The sequence below is a fragment of the Artemia sp. Qi Xiang Cuo genome, chromosome 1, assembly GCF_049724085.1.
Source record: "Artemia sp. Qi Xiang Cuo chromosome 1, ASM4972408v1, whole genome shotgun sequence".
Classification (NCBI taxonomy): Eukaryota; Metazoa; Arthropoda; class Branchiopoda; order Anostraca; family Artemiidae; genus Artemia; species Artemia sp. Qi Xiang Cuo.
This window is the reverse complement of record NC_142794.1, coordinates 79397353-79420055: the sequence shown is the minus strand read 5'-3', so window position 1 is coordinate 79420055 and position 22703 is coordinate 79397353. Positions and strand designations below refer to the sequence as shown.

General features: G+C 36.3%; 2 protein-coding genes across 2 annotated transcripts in view; one reads left to right on the top strand and one right to left on the bottom strand.

The window, feature by feature from the left end:
* The window catches only part of LOC148956772 (uncharacterized), a 104750-nt gene extending 99813 nt beyond the window's left edge, over positions 1 to 4937 (top strand). The window contains exon 10 of the mRNA XM_089087235.1: positions 1399 to 4937. Within this exon, the coding sequence (XP_088943361.1) occupies positions 1399 to 4935 (3537 nt within the window). The 3' untranslated portion in view covers positions 4936 to 4937. The remainder of the gene's footprint in view (positions 1 to 1398) is intronic.
* A 1215-nt stretch (positions 4938 to 6152) lies between these two features.
* On the bottom strand, positions 6153 to 14227 carry LOC148956771 (uncharacterized). Its single transcript, XM_089087244.1, has 2 exons — positions 14072 to 14227; positions 6153 to 8610 (listed from the first exon to the last, which is right to left on the bottom strand). The coding sequence occupies exon 2, from the start codon at positions 8598 to 8600 to the stop codon at positions 6153 to 6155; it is 2448 nt and encodes an 815-aa protein (XP_088943370.1). The 5' UTR covers positions 8601 to 8610; positions 14072 to 14227.
* Positions 14228 to 22703: the final 8476 nt, after the last annotated feature.

Sequence of the window (22703 nt, the reverse complement as noted above, 5' to 3'; positions counted from 1 at the left end):
TTTAAGTTTTTTTTAATTTTTGGTTAAAAAGGGCCGTGGTTCACTATTTACGAGTTGCAGCTAACGCTGCAACCGTGATAAAAGAGGAGGCGAAGCTATAGTCTTTGAATTAGGACGTCTGCCAGAACGGTTTGTTGGATTAAACCAAAAACTGGTGGAAAGTGAGATTCTATTCCACACTGTCTCTCTTGACGTTGAGACATGACTCGACCTTTGTAAGGATAGGGGGTCTTGAAATTGCAATTAAGTTTGCATCGATCAAAAGGTGAGGGATATCAGAACGTCTCCAGAACAATGCATTTCGACTGGGCCTCTGTCAGGAAAAGGCTGTATTACTGTCAATTCAATAAACAAGAAGGATTACTGAGTCTATATTAAACTTTTTACGAATTAGTGAGAAGTTTTGTTGCTGCGCTTTTAGAGCTTGGAGTCAAGTTTTGCAAACATTGTTGCTTTTGTCGATTTACAACTATGACCCCAAGAGCCATACGTGCTGTGAAACTCCAGGGTGCCTCAGGTCAAGAGTTCAATTTATGTCTGTTTAAGTCAGTTGCATTAAGTAGCTCTCGACCGTTCCGAAAATCTAAAACTAACGCTGGAACTATAAATTGAAATCCCCATGAACGATGAAAGCTTTGTATTAAAGCTAATGACACTAAATCATAATATTATTTAATATTGAATCGTCGATCAGTTTCGTTTTATTAAAAACCGAATATATGTATATTGATCCTTGTTTTTAAGCTTTGTCCACATTTCACGCAAAATTTTGTTTTGTCTATCGTTATTTGTCTTCCAAACAAAAACGCACTGCCTGTTAAAACTAAACTTCTGACAAAATAAGCAAGACTTATTTAAGTAGTTTGTTAAAGTAACTGACAAAGCAAGTGTATATAGACAATTCTTATTTCATTTATTATTAATATCATTATTATTATTCTTGATTCTAATTTTCGAAGAAGAACTAACCGTGCTTCAGTTGCTGGTATGCTTTATTCGTCGGAGCATATCTAGCAAAATAATCCTAGTTAAATTTTTTTTTTTGGGGGGGGGGGGGTAGTAGATGGTTAAGCATGGTATTTAGAGCTTGGCCGTTCAAAATCATAACAGAGTTGATAATTTTTTAATAATTCATACGTAAAAGCAGAATTTATTCTCATATTTGCTCCGGCATTAATTGTATGGTTCTTTTGACCTATAGACTTTTTTTTTCTATTTATTATATTTATTCCTAAAACTCAACGTCTGCCCTGCATTTTAGGTTGCCTAGTCATTTATAGCTGTGCCAATCCAAATTTTCTTAAGTAAGGATTGTTTTGCCTTTTTTTGCTTTTGGGCAGTCGTTGTGTATTTGGGACTGCGACTTGTTGAACACAAAATAATATATTTTTTTTTCAGGGAAAATATTTTTTACTTCGGGAACTTGCTGGAGCTGCAGTATTTTATATTGATGCAGATGACACGCAGGGATATTGTGGAAAAGAAAAATATCCTATTACTAAAGTTTTACAAGAGACTTTATCCTCGTTCAGACGTTCTCGCCGCAGTGCAGTGCTTGAAAGTTTGGAAGAAGACCTATTAACTTTATCAACAGATGCTCGACCTGTTTATTATAATAATGTGAAACTATCAGAATATCGTATTGCTCGTATTGTTGATAATAATGGGTACAATAAGGCTTACCGTGAAACAAGTGAAACAGCTCTAACTTGTTCTCGTCAAGGGTATTTTCGGAATCCTGAGAACTGCAATTATTTCTATAGGTGTGTGAAGTTTAACCAGTATACTGATGATTTTACAGTATTTGAATATCTATGTCCAGAGGGTTTAGTGTTTGATGAAAAGTGGGAAGTATGCACATGGCCGTCACAAACTTCACCATGTGATGGATCTAGTGAGATACGACCAGTTCCAAAGAATAAGTTTATTTGTCCAGGTGAAGGATATTACGCGGACCCCGAAAATTGTCGATGGTTCTTTGCATGCAAGGATTATTCCGGCTACGGAGAGTTAACCCAGTATGAATTCAGATGTCCATTCGGTCTTGTATTTGACGCAAGTAATTTAATATGTAATTGGCCCTGGATCGTTGATTCTTGCAGTAAAGGAGCCTATCAGCAAAGCTATCCTTCAAGCTATCAAAAGCCAGAATTTGCCTCAGGTGTTGTAAATACCAATAACAAGGCAACACTTCTGAAATATCAAATGGAAGGTAACATAGTTAGAAAAGAGCCAGGTACACCAGGCTATCTTCTTGGAAAAGTTGTTACCAATACTGAAGAGATTGCTAAGGATTGCATAAGTTGTGTTAGCAACCCCATAAATTTTAACAGGAATAGAGACAAGTCCCTTACATTCCCCAATAAAGATAATATTTATCCTGCAGTAATGATAAGCAATAGCCCAGGAGTTCATGACGATTCATTATATAACAGGCCGTTCTACTCTAACAAACACTTCCCGCAAAACCAACAATCAATTCCTCCTAAGATCAGTAATTCATATACAGCTCCCTCTGTCTCGAATAAAGAATCAATTAGCAGCTACAGTGACACTCTTGGTTATGATTATGATTCTAGACATCAAGACGGAGGACCAACGGTGAGGCCTTATCAACAACCTTACCAATTGAATCCTTCACAATTCGGACTTGACCGTTCAGAATTTCACAGAGACAGTCACTATAAAGATAGTTATCACAGTTCCCGCACAAAGTCTAAAAATTATCAATCCGACATAGACTCTAGGAAACTTCATAGTTCTTCTGATATCAATATTCCAAATCACAGTAGTTTAGATCATAGTCAACAAGCTTCCTTCGGAAATAAGAAGGAGAACAGAGCCAATTTAGATTCTCGAGTCTCCTTATACCAACAAAATCATCCTGCCCCTGGAAGTTCGAGTCACCGTACACCTTTTGCGAACAAAAGTAATTATCAATCTAGACCGAAGGAGAGTTCTAGTTACATAAGGAAAGAATATTCAGTCAGTAAGGAAAAGACAGCAGTTAATAATGGAAATGGGTACCAGTCAGCTAAAACAGGCAACAATTATGTACATAAGGCAGATAATTCTCCTACACCTCAGTACCCTCAAAGACAAGAAGGTGGAAGATTAATTCACAGTGGAGCTCTTAGCTCTTCTGATATCACTATATCAGATCACGGAAGTTTTGCTCATAGTCAGCAAACTTCCTCCGAAAATAAGGATGAGAATGGAGCGAATTTGAATTCTGGAGTCCCATTATACCAACAAAATAAGTTTCCAAGCTATGGGACTTATGTTCGTCCTGTTCCTGGAAGTTCAAGTCAACTTGCTCCTTTCCCAAAAGAAAATAATTATAAATCTAGGCCGACAGAGAGTTCTAGTTACATAAGGAAGGAATATTCGGTAAGTAAAGATATGACAGCAGCTAATAAGGGAAATGGGTACCAGTCAGTAAAAACAAGTACAAATTATGAGGATAATGCACAGTATTCCCCTACCCCTCAGTACCCTCAGAGGCAAGATGGTGAAAGGTTCATTCACAGTGGAGTTCATACCTCTTCTGATATCACTATTCAAGATCATGGTAGTGTTGCTCATAGCCAGGAAGCATCCTTTGGAAATAAGGAGGGGAACCGTGCCAATTTGGAATATGGAATTCCATTGTACCAACAAAACAAGTTTCCAAGCTATGGGACGCATGTTCGTCCTGTTCCTGGAAGTTCAAGTCATCGCACTGCCGTTCCAAATGAAAATAATTATCAATCTAGACCAACAGAGAGTTCTAGTTATATAAGGAAAGAATATTCAGTTAGTAAAGAAAATGCAGCAGCTAATAATGGAAATGGGTACCAAACATCTAAAATAGGTAACGCTTATGAGCATAATACACAATATTCTCCTACACCACAGTACCCTCAAAGACAAAATGGTGAAAGGTTCATTCACAGTGGAACAGGTCTTTCTCGAGAGGGAGAAAAGATTGACGGATATCCATTTCCTAGCTTTAGCAGAGCTCCTTCATACACCCCGACAGAATATACAGCTGTTTATGATAGGCCCGCTGGCCTACAAACATACCAAAAAGATAAAAATATACTTAGTGAATCTTTAAATCCTGGAACTCATTTTCAGGCTAATGGTTATAATGGAGCCAAAGGATTTCTCAGACCGATCGCCACACACTCTGTATTTGGAGACAGATCTAGAATAAATAGTGGAAGACCTAAATCTATTAAACTAAAAAAGCCTAAGCAGCCTGCAGTCCTAAAAAAATTTAATAAAAACAATCCAGCAAAACCTCATATAGATGATTTTTCTTCCAGTTATAAACCCCTTGAAAGCTCTGATTTTGGTGAAAAAAACATGTTATTCCAAAAGGGAACGGGCATCAGCAAGCCTACACTTCTAGATCCTAATGTCAACATCCACATAAAATCAGAGAAAGCATTGACCTCGGTGTCTATAAAAGGGTCAAAGAAGCCAAAGATTATCAAAAAGGTTGTTATTAGACCACATAAGTCAGATGGTGAGAAAAAAGTGGCAGCAACTTACACTGAAAAGGTTGTACCGTTACAAAATGCGGCTTTTTCACAAAAAAAAGAAACTGATATATCGTATTTAAATCAGAATAAAGAAAGTGCCTATAGAAGACCTATTGTAGGTGGTGCTTTCGGATTTAAGCCATTGAATGAAACGCTTCCATCTGAGTCATGCTCACGACCTGGTCTTTTCAGACACCCAGAGGACTGCCGAAAGTTTTACGAATGTTATTACGACCGTTGGATACAAAAATACACCCTACATATATTTAGTTGCCCAATTAAGCTGGTTTACGATGAAGAAATATATGCTTGTAACTGGCCGTTTCAAGGACCACAGTGTGTTCCTAATCAACCCTTAGAAGAATACGAAGATAATAAGCCGTTTGTTGTTGCTGTCGAGGCTTAGGCCTGTTTAAACCATATACGTTGCCATCCACAGCTTTTATATTGCATATAGGTTTACGATAGTTTTATTTTTACTTGGCTTTGGCAGTCTGACTTGATTATGCACACTTCTGTATAAAAATAACACAAAAAGATTCGAATAGTGATGAGCTCGTAAACATGTTTGTGATGTTCTATTTGTATAAGGTTTATTTTTTTAAAGAAATCTAAGCGTATCAAAATATATTTTTATAAATATCTTGTAAAATTTAACTCACTGTAACAGGACATTAGTATAACTAGAATAAATTTTCACAGGCTCATTCGTCCTATTGCTTCGGTGCTTAATGTTGCTCAGAAACACTGGCAGTTCATAGTCTTTAAACAAACTTTTTGCTGTCGAAGTTGCATAAAAAGAAACAGCAGTATTTGGTGGAAATTTATACTTCGGAATAACCTTGTCCTGGCCTTCCTTCTTTATCTTATCTGACTTCCTCTGTAATTTTTCATTATCTTCCAGCTCCACAATCTGTATTACTACTTCTGAGCCTGCTATCATAGGATCTGTTTCATCATTTGCATGAGTGTTCATATTTAGATTTTCAGAATCCAAACTACTTAAAGGCGAAGGGTCACTAAAAACTTCTGGTGAGCTTTTCGAATTTTGGATAATGTCGCCTTTGTTATGTCTGGAAGTAATTGTGGATATAGCATTTGGACTTGTATTGTCTTTTTCCGTTTGGAGAGTCGATTTTGGGCTTGTTGCTGAGACAGAATCAATAACGGAATTTTTAAGTTTTATGGGGGTTCTGTCGCTATCATAGCTGAGAGTAGAATTTAACAATATTTCTGAATTTTCTGGTGAGTTCTCGGCTGGAGTTGCTATTGATTTGCCTTTTTGCTTAGAAGGAAGGTTTCGGTTTTGTTTGATGAGGGATCTAAAATTTTTGTCAGCTTCCAGGCGTTGGCTCCTGTCAAACAAAACTTTTCTTTCTGATTTGCTTGTGACAATAGACGTTACAATCTTTATTGGTGTAGGAGTTGTCATGGAAGTAGTTGGGGATGTGGGAAAATCATGCACAGTTGAGGTCACTATTACACTATCAGAATCAAAATTTTGAGGAGTGTTTGAATTTACTTCATCAGATGATGTTCGTGTATTAAGCGGTAATTTAATATTTTCTAACAGAGTTTCTGCAATTTCTGTCATCTGTGGTTCAGTAAATGACTCTGAAATTATTACTGGTTAGTTTTAACATCGTTTTTTTCTGTCTCTGAAAACTGCTTCATGTTAATTAGTGGTGTCACTTCCTCTTTTGGTTTGACAATTGATGTCGTGTTAGTTCTTTCTCGTATCTGCTGGGCATCACCAGGCACGTCCAAATTTTGGTCCAAGTCTATATTTGTAAAAGTTGATTGAGTAATTTTGTCAAACGGTGGAATTAAAGTAGTTTCTCTAATCGTAGCATCGTCTTCTGATTGATCCATTTCTGCTTCTAGAGGCAATATTTCAACTGTCTCTGCCACTGTACTTGAATTAATTTCTTCGGTAGACAATTCTGTGCTAGCAAATTGTGTCGTTAAGGATTCTTGACTTTCTTCGTCACCAAAGAAAATTTGTTCAGATCTATTTTTACTAGTTTCATTAAGTTCAATAGAATCTATAGTAGTAAGTAACGGATGCTCCGAAGTGGTAAGAGCCTGTGTTGTAGCTATTTGTGATCGCAACCTTGACAATGGATTTAGTCTGTCAGATTTAACTTTAAAGACATTACGAATAGTTGAAAATTGAGGCCTTACTGTTGACTTAGATGATGTACGGCTTTCTGGCATCCGCATTGAATTGAAAAATGGCTTTGAAAAATGCTTTGGTACAAATTTTTTCCGAGAGGTTGCAGGCTCAGTTAAAAATGGCGAGGTTGTCGTTTTAAAAAATCTTGGTATATAGGTAGACCTTTCGATGTTACTGGAAATCAGAATCCGTTCAGTGGTGCTAGGAATAGTGTGTTTTTCTTCTTCTGTTGATATGGTAAACTCTATCGATTCTTCATTTGGAGCAGGAGACTCTTCTGTCATCTCTTGAAAATTTTCTACTTCAATTGGTTTCTGAGTCAGTATTATCGGTTTTAACTCAGAAGCAGAAGCAAAATACCGTTCTTGAGGGATTAGTGATGAGGCTCTCTTTGGTAATCCTGTTAGTTTCATCCTGCTTTCTTGGGACTTCAACGGTAGTTTTCTTAAATTAATGTTACTTGTAGATGTGGCTTCTTTGAGAGGGACGGAGTACCTATTTCTAGGATGTGTCCTTGTCCGATTTGATAATACATTTGCAAAAGGTACCCGTGTTTTTATTTGGAATGTAGCGGCAGAAGATATATCCTGTGATTTCATCTTTGGCTTTACCCTCTCTGCTACTTTTTGTTGCAAAATTTTAAGAGGTGGGATTACGGTAGCATCAGAAGGAGGTGTTATAGTAGTTAATATATTGGCTGGCTTTCTCTTAGAGAATAAGTTTTGCCTCCTTTCCTTCATTTCTTTTTTGATGGTTTCTTTGATAGATTGGGCTCTAAGAGTTGTATGTTCTATACTATCAGGAATGACACCAACTGTAGTAGTATCTAGTAAGTGTTCAACGGTTGATAGCTCACTTTGAACTTTTGTAGTCTTGTTTTCTTCGTCACTAAAAATATTTGTTTCAGTCTCACTCTCAAAATTTTCATCTGGAAATATGCCACTAACGTCAAGTAGAGTGGGATGGGGAACATCAGGTGTTGAGAAATTTTCTTCTTCGTCTTCCTCTACTTCTTCATATTCATAAATATATTCTGGGTTAGGTACTTCTGTAGTTGTGGTTGTTGTTGTTCTTCTAAATGGTGAAATTTTTCGCCTATTGCCAGCATTAGTTTTTATTAAATGCATGTTCTTCATTTCGTTATGGCTTGGGTTGTTCTTAAGTACAGTTTTAGGTTCTACACCTGTTTCGTAAGCTTCCTCTTGCCGCTTGGTCGTGACAGGAACAGTAGTAAATTCAATATTAGGAGTTGCCAAATGCTGTTTTCGCCTCAAGAAGCCTGAGTGGAGAGGATTTTTAAAGCTTGGCTCGGTAGGAGTCTTTAGAGTAGGGTGGCCTATGGTTACAGTAGTGCTAGGACTTTTCAGAAGTGGGGATTCATCATTCAAGCGCTCGATTTGTAAAGGCTCTTCGGCAATTTTGTTCCCAAATGTCACTAAATTTGCTGCAAGTGGTGTAGTTGTTTCTAAATCTTCTGTGACTAATTTAATGTCAGTTTCATGGTTCACTTGTTTATCATAACTGTCAAGAAGGCTTAGCTGCATATTTGAAGCTGATAGCTCTAATAAACTGGGCAGGCCTCCTGGTCTTTTCTGGCATCCCTCTGGATGTCTACATACTTTTTTTAATCGTAGCGGTTGGCCGTCTTCAATAAGTCGTCTTACACTTTTAGCCTTCATCTGGGAAACTTGGGGACTGTTCTCTCTTTCACTATTTAGTGTTAATTCAGGACTATTCTTAGAGTATGTATCAAAAAGGCTGTCTCTTTTTGGTATCTGGCTGGTTTTAATCCCATATGGGTGGTTAGGATCTGGAACCGACCAGCTGTAGTCTTCTGCTAAAACTCCAACAGCTAAGTAAGCCACTCTGAGCATGTAGACTGCTAAATACAGCATGCTGGCAGCTCTAAGAAAAGAATAAAAAAAGTTACTACTTATCGAAGGTACAAACGGAACCTTTTTTTTTAAGACGTTCTGACCTAGATTATTTCTTTAGGGCCTGGAGTTTCTCCTCCATCCTTCCTTCCTTCCTTTCTAACACACACTCTCTCTCTCTCTCTCTTTCTCTCTCTCTCTCTCTCTCTCTCTTTCTCTCTCTCTTTTTTTTTGTCGTTTCTCTTGATATCAGTTTTTGGCTTTTCTCCTTATCAATATCTCTCTCAGTTTCCCCCTCCCTCTCATATCTCTCAATCTTCATTTGAAACTACCATTTTTTTAGGAGTGAAGATGTTATTAAATATGAATAGTCAGCAATGTGTTAAATTCTATTCACGCCTTCATTGATTTATATTTCTTAACTAGCAAATTTTTCAGTTAGAATGCCACCATGGCATGTCTAAAGCACTGCATAGTTTTTCAGTTTTCAAAATAGTTTTCAGTTTTAAACTGTTTTTGAGTTAAAAAAAAAAAAAAAAAAAAATCAAAGTGCATAGAAAACAACTTCAATCATCAACTTTGGAGCTTCTCAGAGAAATCCTTAGATTGTTTCAAGCTGCAATTTTAGTTAGTTTAAGGTAAAGGTAAGGTATAAAACACCCAAATGAGATAATCTCAACCATACTAAACTCTCAGTCCCTTGTTTAAACTCTATTTCAGTATGTTAATTGACTGGATTGACTAAAATAAATTTTCTGTAATCAAATAGTTTATGGAAACGAATTGTAAGTAAGGACGGATTTCGACTAATACTAACCAAAACATAAAAAGAAGTAGTTCTCAATGGTAATACGGAATATATAAATTAATTAAGTTCGTGTTATACATTAAAAGTTAAGAACATGAGAATATTTGCCAGATTTTCAAAAAAGAGAATATACAATTCAAAGGGGGGAAGGATCTTGATGAAAGTTACATCACCAAATTCAGAATATCAGAGAACTTTTAAGTAGAGTTTTGAAGCTCTCATGTACAAAACTATGGAGTTGTGCATCATTTTGAGAGTACGATCACTGGATAAAATAAAAAAAAGATTAAGATTCTCCAGAGCCATTAATGGCTGACAGGACGTCAAATTGATATTTTAGTTGTTGGTTATCTTTTAAACGGATAAGTACCTAACCTGTCACCCAATTGTGCTGCCGTGGGGATTGATCCCTGGGCTCCGTACTACCAAGCAGAGAATCAATCCGTGAAGCTACCACATGGTAGAAGATCACCGATTCGTTTTTATTTATTTCTTTCCTATGGGCTGTTGTATCGAATACATGGTCCTAAGAAATCAGGGGACAGCTATTTCAAACGGAAATTAAAGTTTTGTGCCCGTTTAAGATGACCAAGAGAATTGTGTCACGGTAAAGTGGCTTTTTCCGCTTTTTTTGGCACACAACTACAATTTTGGGACAGTCAGTTAATTTAAAATTGTTTGAAAACAATATATCAAGCTTTTCAGATTCAGAGGAGGTTATATCGTACGGTAGAACAGTCGTTCTAAAGCACCATGCAGTTCATTAGAAAAACGACTAATATATACTTCTTTCAACGTTTCCTTTAACGAAGTTGATTCAGTTGATATTAAATTGAATTACGGACAGTGATATATTATTATCCATCAGCCTGTATTTAGTCAATTTTTACTAATTAAAAGGGATTGAGTGTCAGAGAAATTGTGTTAATTAAAAAAAATGTCGTTCCCAATCTAGGACGCTAGCAATTATTTTACAATTCTTGATACGATGTATATACCATTAAACAGTAAGCAGGAACGGGTTTTTGAAGACAGTAATCCCCCATCGTATCTTGGATACGCCCAGGAATGATCTAAAGAATCATCAGAAATTTAATAAAATATCTTTCCCAAACGAAAATAAAAAACACAACGATTAAGGTAAGACCACAGAAAGCTTTCCGTATATGAAGGAGGTTGCCACCTATTTCCCCCAAAATTCTTCCCACTAAAAATTCCCCAAGACAATCCCGCGGGAGTTTTCTGCAGGGAAACTCTCCCCCGGAGAGTTTTCCTGAAACATACGGATATTTTTCTGCAGGAAAAATATCCGTATGTTTTCCAATAATAAATACAATCTGTAAGCAATGGATAAATTACGAAACTTAAAAAGACTCTTAAACTTCTACAATGGGGCTCTCTGAGTATTTTTAAGTTAGGGAGGGAGGAAGATATCTCAATGGGTACATTTTACTGTCAAAAAATCCCAGCTGTCATTAAGGCATAAGATAAATACAGAATTAGTTCTAAGGGAGAGACAAGGGGAGGGTGGAGGTAGAAACTGTCGTATAATCCCCCGGGCCGTAACCAGGAATTTTTTGGGGGAAGGGGGTAAAAAGAAACTTTCTAAACACATCAAAAATGTGAAATTGATGTCCAATCCCTTATGATCTCCGGGAGTAATTCCGGTCTAGGCTGTTATTAAGAAAGTAAAGAGTAACATTAGACACCAAAATGAACAGAATCTATTCCGTAGAGAAGGGAGACTACTTCCTTATCCACACCCCCACCTCATTGTCAAAAAACTTCGGAAAGTGCTCATTAGGTCAGAAATTTTAGAGTTCGTTCTTTTTCTAAAGTCGAAAGTGATTGCAGTGCAACCAGCCGGGGGGTGGGGGTATTTTCCGGGGAGGGATGTTTTAAGAGGGGGGATTTTACACGAGGTATTTTCTGTGGGGGGGGGGTGTATTTTGCGGGTAATTTTTAATGACAGGAGTTTTTAGTGTGTGTGTGGGGGGGGGGTATTTTCCGTTGAGGTGATTTTTTCCGCTGAGAGGGTATTTTCCCAGGGACTATTTTCCAGGGGGGTGTTTTCCTGGGGGAAGTTGAACCCTGGCCACCGATGGTAAAGACCCCTCTCATTAGAATACCAAAACTATCTGCAATTATATTATAATTTCTGTAGCATTTTCAACAGTATTTAGTTATTTGTCCGTCTAAATTTTACAGCATGGGTCTTGGACCTCTTAAGGGTGGTATGAGGTTTCCGTAGAGGGACATAAAGAGTCCTTTTTACAATCTAATTTACTTCAAATTTATTGGAACTTCATCAAAACAGTAAATTTAAGTTATGGTAAAATTCTACTTTAGCTACTTTCGGCTATCTTGGAAAGGAGTTTGGTTAGGAAAACGAAACTTTCAGGGATAGATCTACAGGCTAAAGTATGTCCTGGGAAGGTATTTGAAGTACCTACCTCCACTCCTTCTCCCTCTAGAGGGTCCTGACCTTTGATGACCTTTAAGAATCTGTGTGTGTTATAAAAGTGAAACCTTGTAAAATAGATCTTCTGCTTAAAATGAAGTCCAACAAAATTGTTTTCAGCCTCACAACTTTGTTCAATCCTGATTTATAGAGTTTTAAAGATATGCAAATACATTTCTTAAATTTTGAAAATTAACATTGACATGGCTTAAAATACTACTCAAATAACAGGAATTGCATTTTCAGAACTAAAGCCAGAGAAAAAGAATCTTATAACTGAAAATTAAGGTAAAATGTTGTTGTGTCAAAATTTCAATAGGTATAGACTTGTCATGTAGGCAAATTTCAGGATCCTCTAGAGGGAGAAGGAAAGGAGATAAGTATTTCAAAATACTTCCCAGGACATATTTTAGCCTGTAGACCCATCCCTGAAAGTTTCATTTTCCTAACCTCACCCCTTTTCAAGATAGGAAAAAGTAACTAAAGTAGAATTTTACCAAGTTAATCTTTCAAAGATTATGGTTTTTTGGGGGGACAAGGAATTGTATGCCTCTGGTTATAATATTAATATATACTTTGCCTACCGAGAAAAATCACAAGGAGTGTGAACAGAAAGTGTAGTAAAGATTCACAATAAATCTAATATATAATCATAAGAAAATTCATAAAAACTATCACTTAAATCTTGACCTACAAAATAAAGCGATCTTGCACTGAGTTTGAGGCTAGAGCACCAAGGCCACTATCCCTTCCCCATTGTGTTCTAGTTGGATCTCTTCTTCTCAATAAAAATATGTTCTGTCCGAAAAAAATTCTTATTTCTTTTATCTTCTCACCTTCACGACTTTAAACCAACCATTATTTAAAACTTATCTTTTAACAAGATAGTACAAGAAATGTATCTTTTGAATATATGCATTTCTGGGGTAGTATGTTATTTCTGAATGACTCTGTTACAGGGTTCCATTTGATTTGTTCTTTATGGTGTTCTAGCTAAAAAAAAGAGTTGGTTTTCTTTTTCAAATTTTAATCCTTTGCCAAAAGATACATGAATTACATTATCGTCTAGATCAATATGCTTTTTTGGTTAGAAATTACTTTTTCTTCAAAAAAATATTATTTTTTTGCTTTCAAAGCATTTAAATATATTACTTTTCTTTAAAATAAGCCTTTAAACATCTGTCTATGGTATTCCAGTGCCCTGATAGTGACAACAAAAAAAGAAGAAGAATCAAGAAAAAATAGGATACGTCAGTTCTACCCTGCAATTGAATAAAAAAAAACAAGCTTTTTTTCAACTGAAAGTGAGGAGCAACATCAAAACTTAAAACAAACAGATATCATTACGAATATTAGGGAGGTTGCCTCTTCTTAATATCTCGCTCTTTACGCTTAAGTTTTCATAGAACTTGAAAAAGCTTATTATTCTAACTAAATGGCCCTTGTGTTTCAGGAGTCGTTCTCCAGGAAATGGGACAAAAAGTCAAACTTTAGCGTAAAGAGCCAAGTATTGAGGAGGGGACCAACTCCCTCATATACCTGATAATTTCTGTTGGTTTTAACTTTTGATATTGTTCCTTACTTTCAGTTGAATAAACTTGATTTCATTTAATTTCTGATCGTTTTCAAATAGTTTGGGGAATACCGTTCCCCCTCAATGGTATATCCCTCCCCTCACGGAAAATCCCTTGATGGAAAGTTCCTTCCACGTATGATACACCTCCCCGCCAGAAAAACTCCCAAGGCAATTCCATTCTAGCTGAAAATTCTCTCGGAAAATTTTTTGCGGACGATTCCGGGGGAAAAATTTCTCTCACCGCACTTTGATTTGAAAAGACGTTGATTTCTGGTTGTTTTTAAAATCATGCCAGAAATTCCCTCCTCGTGGAAAATTTGTCCCGCAAATCCTCCCACCCCTTAGTAGATAGTTGCTCCAGCAGAAAATTACATCGCTTTACTTCATCTTTAAATAGTCAAGTAAGCTTTAGCCAAGGAGCAAAATCCCTATTTCAGCTCTCTGCTGTGCAATAACCGATGTCATATCTAGCAGCTAAAGTGTTAAAATAGCCTTTATTTTGAGGGAACTCATGACGGTTGATTCATTGAATGAATGAACTTTATTTCCCATTAAAAAGACACGATGTCACTAGCGGAATAATAAAAGGAAAGATAGCAAAAAAAAAAATGATTCAAAGTAGAAACAAAAACTGTTTCCCAACCTACCTTAGCAAGTACTTCCTTTTGTCAAAGTTAGCCGGGTCTACACAATCTGGACTTTCCAAAATCACTGGGATATTTTTGCATAAGAATTCTTTATCATCCAAGATGCAAGTAACTGTCCCTTAGTACACCCTTTGCTTACACATACCCGGGCTTGTACCGTTTGTTATTGCATATAGCCATCGTAAAAATCAACCCTATGATCAATCCTAATCAAGAATGCTTTGACCTAACGTAAGATCAGCTGTTTACAATAATAGACGGACTCGCTGGTCCAGTTTGTAATTGCCTTGTTTTTAACTTTCATCTATTAAATAGGCCTATGACTTGAGGTCATAGACACATGAATATTATTTATAGCAGGTGCTTTCATTTAAACGAAAAAAACTCCGGAAATTAGCTTTATTTTGTTTGGGGATATCAATTCACAAAGTTCACGAAGGACGTAGGCAGGATGTTCTGAGGACCCCCCCCCCCAAATACAAAATATGGTGTTACTTTCACCAGAATTTCCTACATCCTGCTGTTCAGATAAATTAATCCTCTTCATTCCTATACACCTCTTTCATATTCTAGACAAAAATTGATCCACTGGAACAGTCCTTTCTAAGCCCCTCTTGTTTTTCTTTAATTCTTTTAATGTCTAGCCTGTCTTTAACTAGTATACATACACTTTGGCAAACCTCCAAATTGAAAATTTCTTAAATTAAGACCGTTGAATCTTATACCGATGAGTGAGTGTTCTTGTGGGATATAGGTGTTTTCAACTCCAGGAAATTCCCCGCTGTAAGATTCCCCCGTGGAAAATTCCCTTGGAAAGCTCCCACTGCGGAAAATTTTTCATGGAAAAATCCTGCCACCAAAGTTCCCACTGGATAGTTCCGGATGCTATTAAAAGGGAAATTGAAAGTTCTAGTCACCTCTTTAAGTCAGAGGTAATGTTATGGCATTGCCATAAAAGAGCCATAAGAGTTTAATGTATTAATATCTATTTATTTTTTATTTTTTCCTCGATGTGCCTCATACGAAAGAAGTGGCCGCAAAAACTTGGAAGGGGTTCACTTGATTGCAAATTAAAAGTTCTAGTGCCCTTTTTAAGAGTCAAAAATAATTAGAGAGCAACAAGCCACCCACCACTGTTTTTTCCACCCATTAACTTGATTGCAAATTAAAAGTTCTAGTGCCCTTTTTAAGAGTAAAAAATAATTAGAGGGCAACAAGACACCCACCACCGTTTTTTCCCCCCAAAATCATCTGATCAGAATTTTGAGATGACCATTCTGTTCCAAACATGCCAAAGGTCACACATCATGCCTGCGGGTTTTGACAATTCTCCTTCCAGCCCCCTGGGCAAGAACTGTAAGCTATGCAAGCTGCCCATTGTTATGCTAGAGGGTTTTTATGAGAAGGGTGGTCGAATAGACTTTGGTGGGTGATCGTTCAATTGGAAATAGACAGTTCCGGTGCTATTCTGAAAATCTAGCAAATTTTCGTACAGTTACTACCGAAAAAGTCGTTACCAACTACAGTGTTTTAAAAAGCTTTCTATTCCAATTCAACGGCGGCCCTTGTGTTTCAGCAGTCATTATTAAAGAATTGTGACAAAAAGTCCAACTTTAGCGTAAAGAGTAGTGTTTTCCCTTGCTCTTTACGTCAATCCCTTGCTCTTTACGCCGGCGTTTGACCTTTTTTTCTAGTACTTTAAGAACTACTGCTCAAACAAATCAGCCGTTGGATTGAAATAAAAAACATCATGGTTGCAACCTGGGAAAGAGCGAATAACACAACCAAAAGTTAAAAAACACATTTAAAAAACAACTGCCTAATGAAAAAAAAGTTCTCCTTTGACACTGATTCAGGAACGGTAATTATTATTTTGGTTCGGGTTAAAAGTAAAATTAAATAGCGAACAGAAATTTATATTTAAAAAAAAGAGTCTGAAACCCCTCAAAAATGGTGTCAGATCAAAATAAAAAGTGTTCCATTGGAAACAGCATGGTTGACAACCCTTTAGAGGGAAATTACAGTTCCCCACATTGAACAACAAAGAAAATTGCTTTTTTACATGGGTAGCACTGATCTGTCACCCGTTTTCTCTCTTTTTTTTTCTCAGGGCTAGACGACTAGTATAACATCATAGAGAGATGTTTAGTGGCTCATTAGAAATATATTTCTCATATCTACGTTATTCTTATGAATTCTACAATCTGCAAGTGCCACATGGTATTGAAAATGGCACTTTTGGTGCCATGTCTCAAGGGGAAAAGCAAGAAGAAAGTGGAACTTTTTAGAGTGATGTTTAATGGCTCTTTTGAAAGCTATTGCTCATATCTACGTGCTTTTTTTTATCAATTCATAAATGCGATATACTAATAATTGTACTTGTACTTGGGTCAGGAAATAAGCTATATAGCTCTCCCTGGCGACAGGATCCGGCAGAATGTTGAATTCCACAGGTTACGGTCTTGGGTTAATGGGGCGATAATTTCAAGCCATGAAGGGTCCCATCTGCGACCATGTCTCCGGAATCCGCCAATTGGCTCGAGGTCAGATTTGACTGTGTTAAGCCAAATAAATGCGATATGGCACTAAAGACAACACTTATGGTGCCACTTCTTAAGTGGAAAATCTTAGAAGTATGAAACGGTATCATTGTAATAATTATTGTCCAAAACCCTTAACTGCAGGTTTACAAGAATACTCCTGTATATTTGACTTAGTTGACTTAAGTCCCGTTCGTCCTTGAAGGTCGTCTTGGGGCCTCTTTCTTCGTAACGGCGTGCATGTGCCTTCTGTATGCCTCACGGTTTTCTGCTAGGCGAAGAAGGTCCGACGTCTTTTAATGTATTTTGAGTGACTGTTGTGACTGGTGGTCAAACTACCGAGGTAAGGGAACTCGTTGACTCACTGGATAAGTTTCAGGTCTGGCTTAACTGTATCCTACGGCTTTCGTGAGCAGCACAGAGCCTTCGTTTCTGATGCACTTATTATCACTCCAAAAGAACTAGTGGCTTCGAGGACATAGTTAGCAACGGCCTGTAGATCCTCAGGTGTTTCAGCCATTTCATTGATATCGTCGGCGTAGGCTAGCTTATCTGTCTGAACACCCCCTCTATGTGCGCCGCAAGTTGTTTCCACCAGGGATAAGACTGCTGTGAGGAAGGGGTTAAACAGCTCTGGAGACAAGAGGAATCCTTGAAGGACACCTGCAGACGTCAGTGAACCAAAATAAAAACTGAATCATTTTAAGGGCGATAAGAAATTAACTGAAAAAAACAAGTTTTTTTAACTGAAAGTAAGGAGTGACAGTAAAAAAAGAAACGAACAGAAATTATTGTTTACATGAATGAGACTATCCCTTGTTCAATGCTTCGTTCTTTACGATAAAGTTTGACTCTGTCTCACAACTTTACTTTTTAAAACAATAAAAAACTTTAGCGTAAAGAGTGAGGCGTTGAGAAGGGGACAGCCCCTTTCATATACGGAATAACTTCTGTTCGTTTTAAGTTTTAATCTCGCTCCTTACTTTCCGTAAAAAAAAATATTAATGTTTTTACTTTTATAACTTTAATAAATTAAATAATATTAACATTTTGATTACTAAATATCAGTATATGTATATTAAACTGACAATGCACATTCATTTTTTTTCAGTAAAGTGAGAATTGTGTTTTGACTTTGGGAAGGCATAGGGGTTTTGAGCCCTACTCCTGTTATTTTCTGCTCGTGTTGAGTTTGATTCTGTTATGTAGCGCAATTTCTGTTCGTTTTGGGTTGCATTTATTTATCGATGCTGATTTGTGGTACTGACAACTTACCAGTTCTCATCAAACTACCCTCATCTCGTCTACTATCACGAAAGAACACTGAGCTGTATGACTGGTCTTGCTTGGGGCATTTTGCTTTATGCCTAGAGTCATTCCTGTGGACAGGTTAAATTGTCTGAATAAAAAAACAACTCGGAATTCCAGTACCAATGTTTTACTGCAAAATAGAGATTAGCTTAGCTGGAGATTACCTGGAGTCTGTGTATAGATGTGTATAAATTGCTTACTCCTTACTATTACAAAATCGGTACCATATAAGAAAAAAATTAAGATAATACCTTACAATTAAATTTTTCCTGGTACCGAGCGGGATTCGAATCTGAAACCTCTAACTTTAAAAGCTTGATTTCCTCCACTACTCCGCTACCAGATAAATTTACACTTTATTTTGCAGTAGAATGATGTAAATTAGTTGTAAATATAAAAGAAACAGATATGTTCTTGCTCTTGTATTTAATTCATTAAAAAAATCTTTCCCAAATAGAAGTTTTTCATAGAAAAGTAACGGTCATATTAAACTTAAGATTAAAAAAATAAAGGTAAAATCCTAGTTTAGCTACTTTTGCTATCTTGGAAAGGGGTAGGTTAGGAAAATGAACTTTCCAGTTCCAGGCATGGGTCTACAGGTTAAAGCATGATCCGAGAAGATGTTTTGAAGTACCTACTTCCACTCATTCTCCCTCTAGAGGGCTGTGACCTTTGTTGACCTTTAAAAATCTTTGCTTTATGAAAGTGAAACCTTGCGAAACAGATCTTCTGCTTCAATGAGGTACAAGAAAACTGTTTTTAACTTCACAAACTTGGCTCAATTTCAATTTATGAGGATTCAAAGATCTACAAACACATATCCTAAATTTAGGAAGAAACCCATTAATATGGTTTAAAAATCTACTGAAATAACAGGAACTGTATATTCAGAACTAAAACTAGAGAAAAACAAACTGGCAACTGGAAACTAAGGTAAAATGTTATTTTGTCAAAATTTCAATAGGTAATAGACCTGTCAACATGGGCACCCATATGGGGGGGGGGTCAGAGGGAGGTCCAGTCCCCCTCCCCTAGCTGAATGATTCTGCCTTTTGGTTCTGCTTTGTGATTTATATTAGGCCGATGAAGATTTGGTGGTGCTGATTAGACCCGGTAGCCCCCTCCTAAAATTCAGCTTTTGGGTGCCCATGCTTGTCAAGTAGGCAAATTTCTACGACTTAGAAATCAGAAGAGGGTTAACATGGAACATGGATGCTTGATAATACCTTCCCAGGGTATAGTTTTGGCCCTGGATTCATTACTGAAAGTTTCATTTTTCTAACCTAACCCCTTTCCAAGATAGCAAAAAGTGGCTAACCTAGAGTTTTATCAAAATAAAAACCTACAATAACCCAAACTCAAAACAACCAGAAATTGCTATTAAAGAATAAATGAAACCCGCAGTAGAATGTGTGGTTTGCTCACAGTAGAATGCGATTTCTTACTGCAATTAAATAAAAAAAAACAAGTTTTTTAAACTGAAAGTAAGGAGCGACATTAAAACTTAAAACGAACAGAAATTATTCCGTATATGAAAGGGGCTGTCACCTCCTCAACGCCTCGCTCTTGACGCTAAAGTTTTTTATTGTTTTAAAAAATAAAGTTGTGAGAAAAAGTCAAACTTCAGCGTAAAGAGCGAGGCGTTGAGGAGGGGACATCCCCTTTCATATACGGAATAAGTTCTGTTCGTTTTAAGTTTTAATGTCACTCCTTACTTTCAGTTGAAAAAACTTGTTTTGTTATTTAATTTCTGATCGTTTTTTAGTTAATGCAGCTTTTATTTGCACAAAAATTTTACTTTTCTTTTGCTAAATGGATGTCTTTACAAATTAACTTGCGTAACTAACTTCTATATTCGTATATTTTTCTTCTGGCAAAAAATACAAAGTTGCAGATTTTTGCAGCTATGAGCTTGAAACCTATGTAATAGGGTTTTCTGATACGCTGAATCTGACGGTGTGATTTTCATTAAAATTCTTTCACTTGTAGGGGATGTTTGCCCCCTCTTTAAAAAATCGAGTAAATTTTCTCAGGCTCGTAGCCTTGGATGAGTAATACTAAACTTAATAAAATTTATATATTTAGGATCAGCATTATAAACACATTCTTTTGATACATTTATTGACATCAAAATTCCGTTTTTAAAAGTTTCGATTACTATTGAGCCGTATCGCTTGTTTTTTTTTTATTGTTTTTTTTTTATTACGTATATGTTATTACGTATATGAAGGGGTTCTCCCCTTATTAAATAACACACTCTTTACTTTAAAATTTAAAAAAAATTTTTATTAAAAAACCCATTAATAAAAATGGCCTTTTAATTAGAATATATAGATATTTTTAAATCAATAAAAAAAACTGTAGCTTAACGAGTGTGGTATTGAGTTGGGGGAGAACCCCCTCACATGCGTTTTAATTTCTGTTCTTTTTAAGTTCTAATATTCCTTCTTACATTTCAGTTGAAAAAACTTGTTTTTTTTATTTAATTTCTGATCGTTTTTAAATAATGCTTGGAAATCCGGCGCCCCCTTCATAGAAATGTCCCTTACCCCAAAGAAACATCCTCCACGGAAATATTCTCCAGAGTAACCCCCTTCTCTAGCCCCCCCCCCCTCTAGAAAAAAACCCTTCCTGAAAATGGTTGTATACTTCCCAATAACCAATAAATAATGCTGGCAAGTCCGGCGCCCCCTTCATGGCAATTTCCCTTCCCCCATGAAAACTTCCTTCATGAACAGATCCTCCAACATAACCACCGACCCACCCTTCCCTCCCACTACCAGAAAAAAAACCTCCTGAATACTTCTGTATACTTCCCAATAAACCAATACTATATGTTAACATTAGTAGTAAGGCATCTATATATTTGAAACTTACATTCAAACTTACTCCTGTAAGGCATCTATATATTAAAAATATACATGCAAATATACGCCTGAGGCAGTTGCGGGTATATTTTAAACGAATTGGGTCATCAGGGTCATTAGCAAAGAGACACCATTTCTATAGAAGGTATAGTAATTTGAAATATCATATGGAATTTGCTTGAAGGTATATACTTTGCGTACGCGCCCGTAGCAAACAGGTTGGTTATAATCTGTTCTGGTTCAAGTTTTTTCTGACACAATTAACTGAATTTCTATTTCATGATATACAAGTTTTTTTTTTAGGTTAGATCCGTGTCGGAAAAACCGGTGTATCTTTTTAGTTTTCTTTACAATTCATATTATTAAGAGAATTGAATTCAAAGAGAATAGTTTTTATTTGCAAGGAAATTAGTAGAGGAAAAAAATGAGTGGTGCATTTACATTATTGGAGATTAATGTTGGAGCTAACAACAGTGATGTAATTACTTCTTTAGTTTACGAGATTTGCGAATTTTTTGCGAGGAGGTATTAGCGTAAAGGTATTGCGATGGTTAAGAATGCCTCACGGGTAATTAAAGAATGGGGTGCTTACATCAGATACTAAATATATTTGACGCTTACAAGAGACATTGCTAGAGTCAAATATATTTGGTGTTGGTGATATTATGACCCTCCAAGTCCCCTGGGGAAAGGGCTGCACAGTGTATCGGTATCGGACGTATTATTTTTGGGCGTATTGGTATCGCAGGTATCTATACAGATTTTTAGTAGCTCGTATAAAAGATATTACTCATATCTACGTTCTTCCTATAAATTCAACCATCAGCAACTTCAAAACGGCACTAAAAACGGCACTTTTGGTGCAATGTCTCAAGTGGAAAAGCTGGGGCTAGTAGACTACCAGCACTTTTAGATTGACGTTTAATGGCTCATTCGAAAGCTAATGCTCGTATCTACGTGATGTTTATCATTTCTACCATCAATTAAAAAAATAATTTTGATTTAACTTATTAATTAGATTAAATAAAAAAAAAACAAGTTTTTTTTAAATAAACGACACGCCCGACTGTAAAATAGAGCCTACAACGACATTAGTTTACTTAAAACATGGGCTGCAATATCCTCCCTGCCTTAATCTTTTATCTACAGTTTTTTATGGTTTTAAAAAAAAAGAGTCGTGATAAATGACAACTTTTTCAGATCTATCAAGAGTGTGAGGAGGGGCAGCCCCTTTCATATACCGAATAATTTCTGTTCGTTTTAAGTTTTAACGTCGTTCCTTACTTTAAGTTAAAAAAAACTAGTTTTTCTTTATTTAATTTTTGAACGTTTTTGAATTAATGCGGATGGTATGGAAAAATGGTACTTGTTAAATATTCGGGTAAACATACGACTAAGAAACGCTTCACTATAAATAAGGCTATCGTGTTTTTCCGAACTTTCTAGGGCGGTGGTAACTATTTAGTTTAAATAATTCTAGGAGGACGTTAGTTTTGTGGATGGTGTGGAAAAATGGGACTTGTTCAATATTCGTGTAAACATACGACTAAGAAACGCTTCACTCTAAATAAGACTATCTTGTTTTTTCGAACGTTCTAGGGCAGTCGTAACTATTTAGTTTAAATAATTCGAAAAGGAATTAAGTTTTTTGGCTTCTATTTAAAAATTGGTCGTGATGAAGAGTCTTGGGAATCGTCTTCTTATACAATATATAAGATTAATATGACTAAAATTTTTTCCCGTACTTTTTATGTTTGTGGTTAGAAGTACTTTTAAATAAGTATATGAGGTAGTGTTATTGAGGGAGTGTGGTGAAATATTTTCCTTGTATAAACAACTTGTCATCATACTGCTAATATAAGATAAACACTAAACGGTGATATTTAGATTTTCCTACATATATAGTGTGGTGGT

Excerpts from the sequence above, each read along its gene's own strand:
- LOC148956771 (XM_089087244.1), bottom strand. The coding sequence starts at position 8,600 with ATGCTGTATTTAGCAGTCTACATGCTCAGAGTGGCTTACTTAGCTGTT.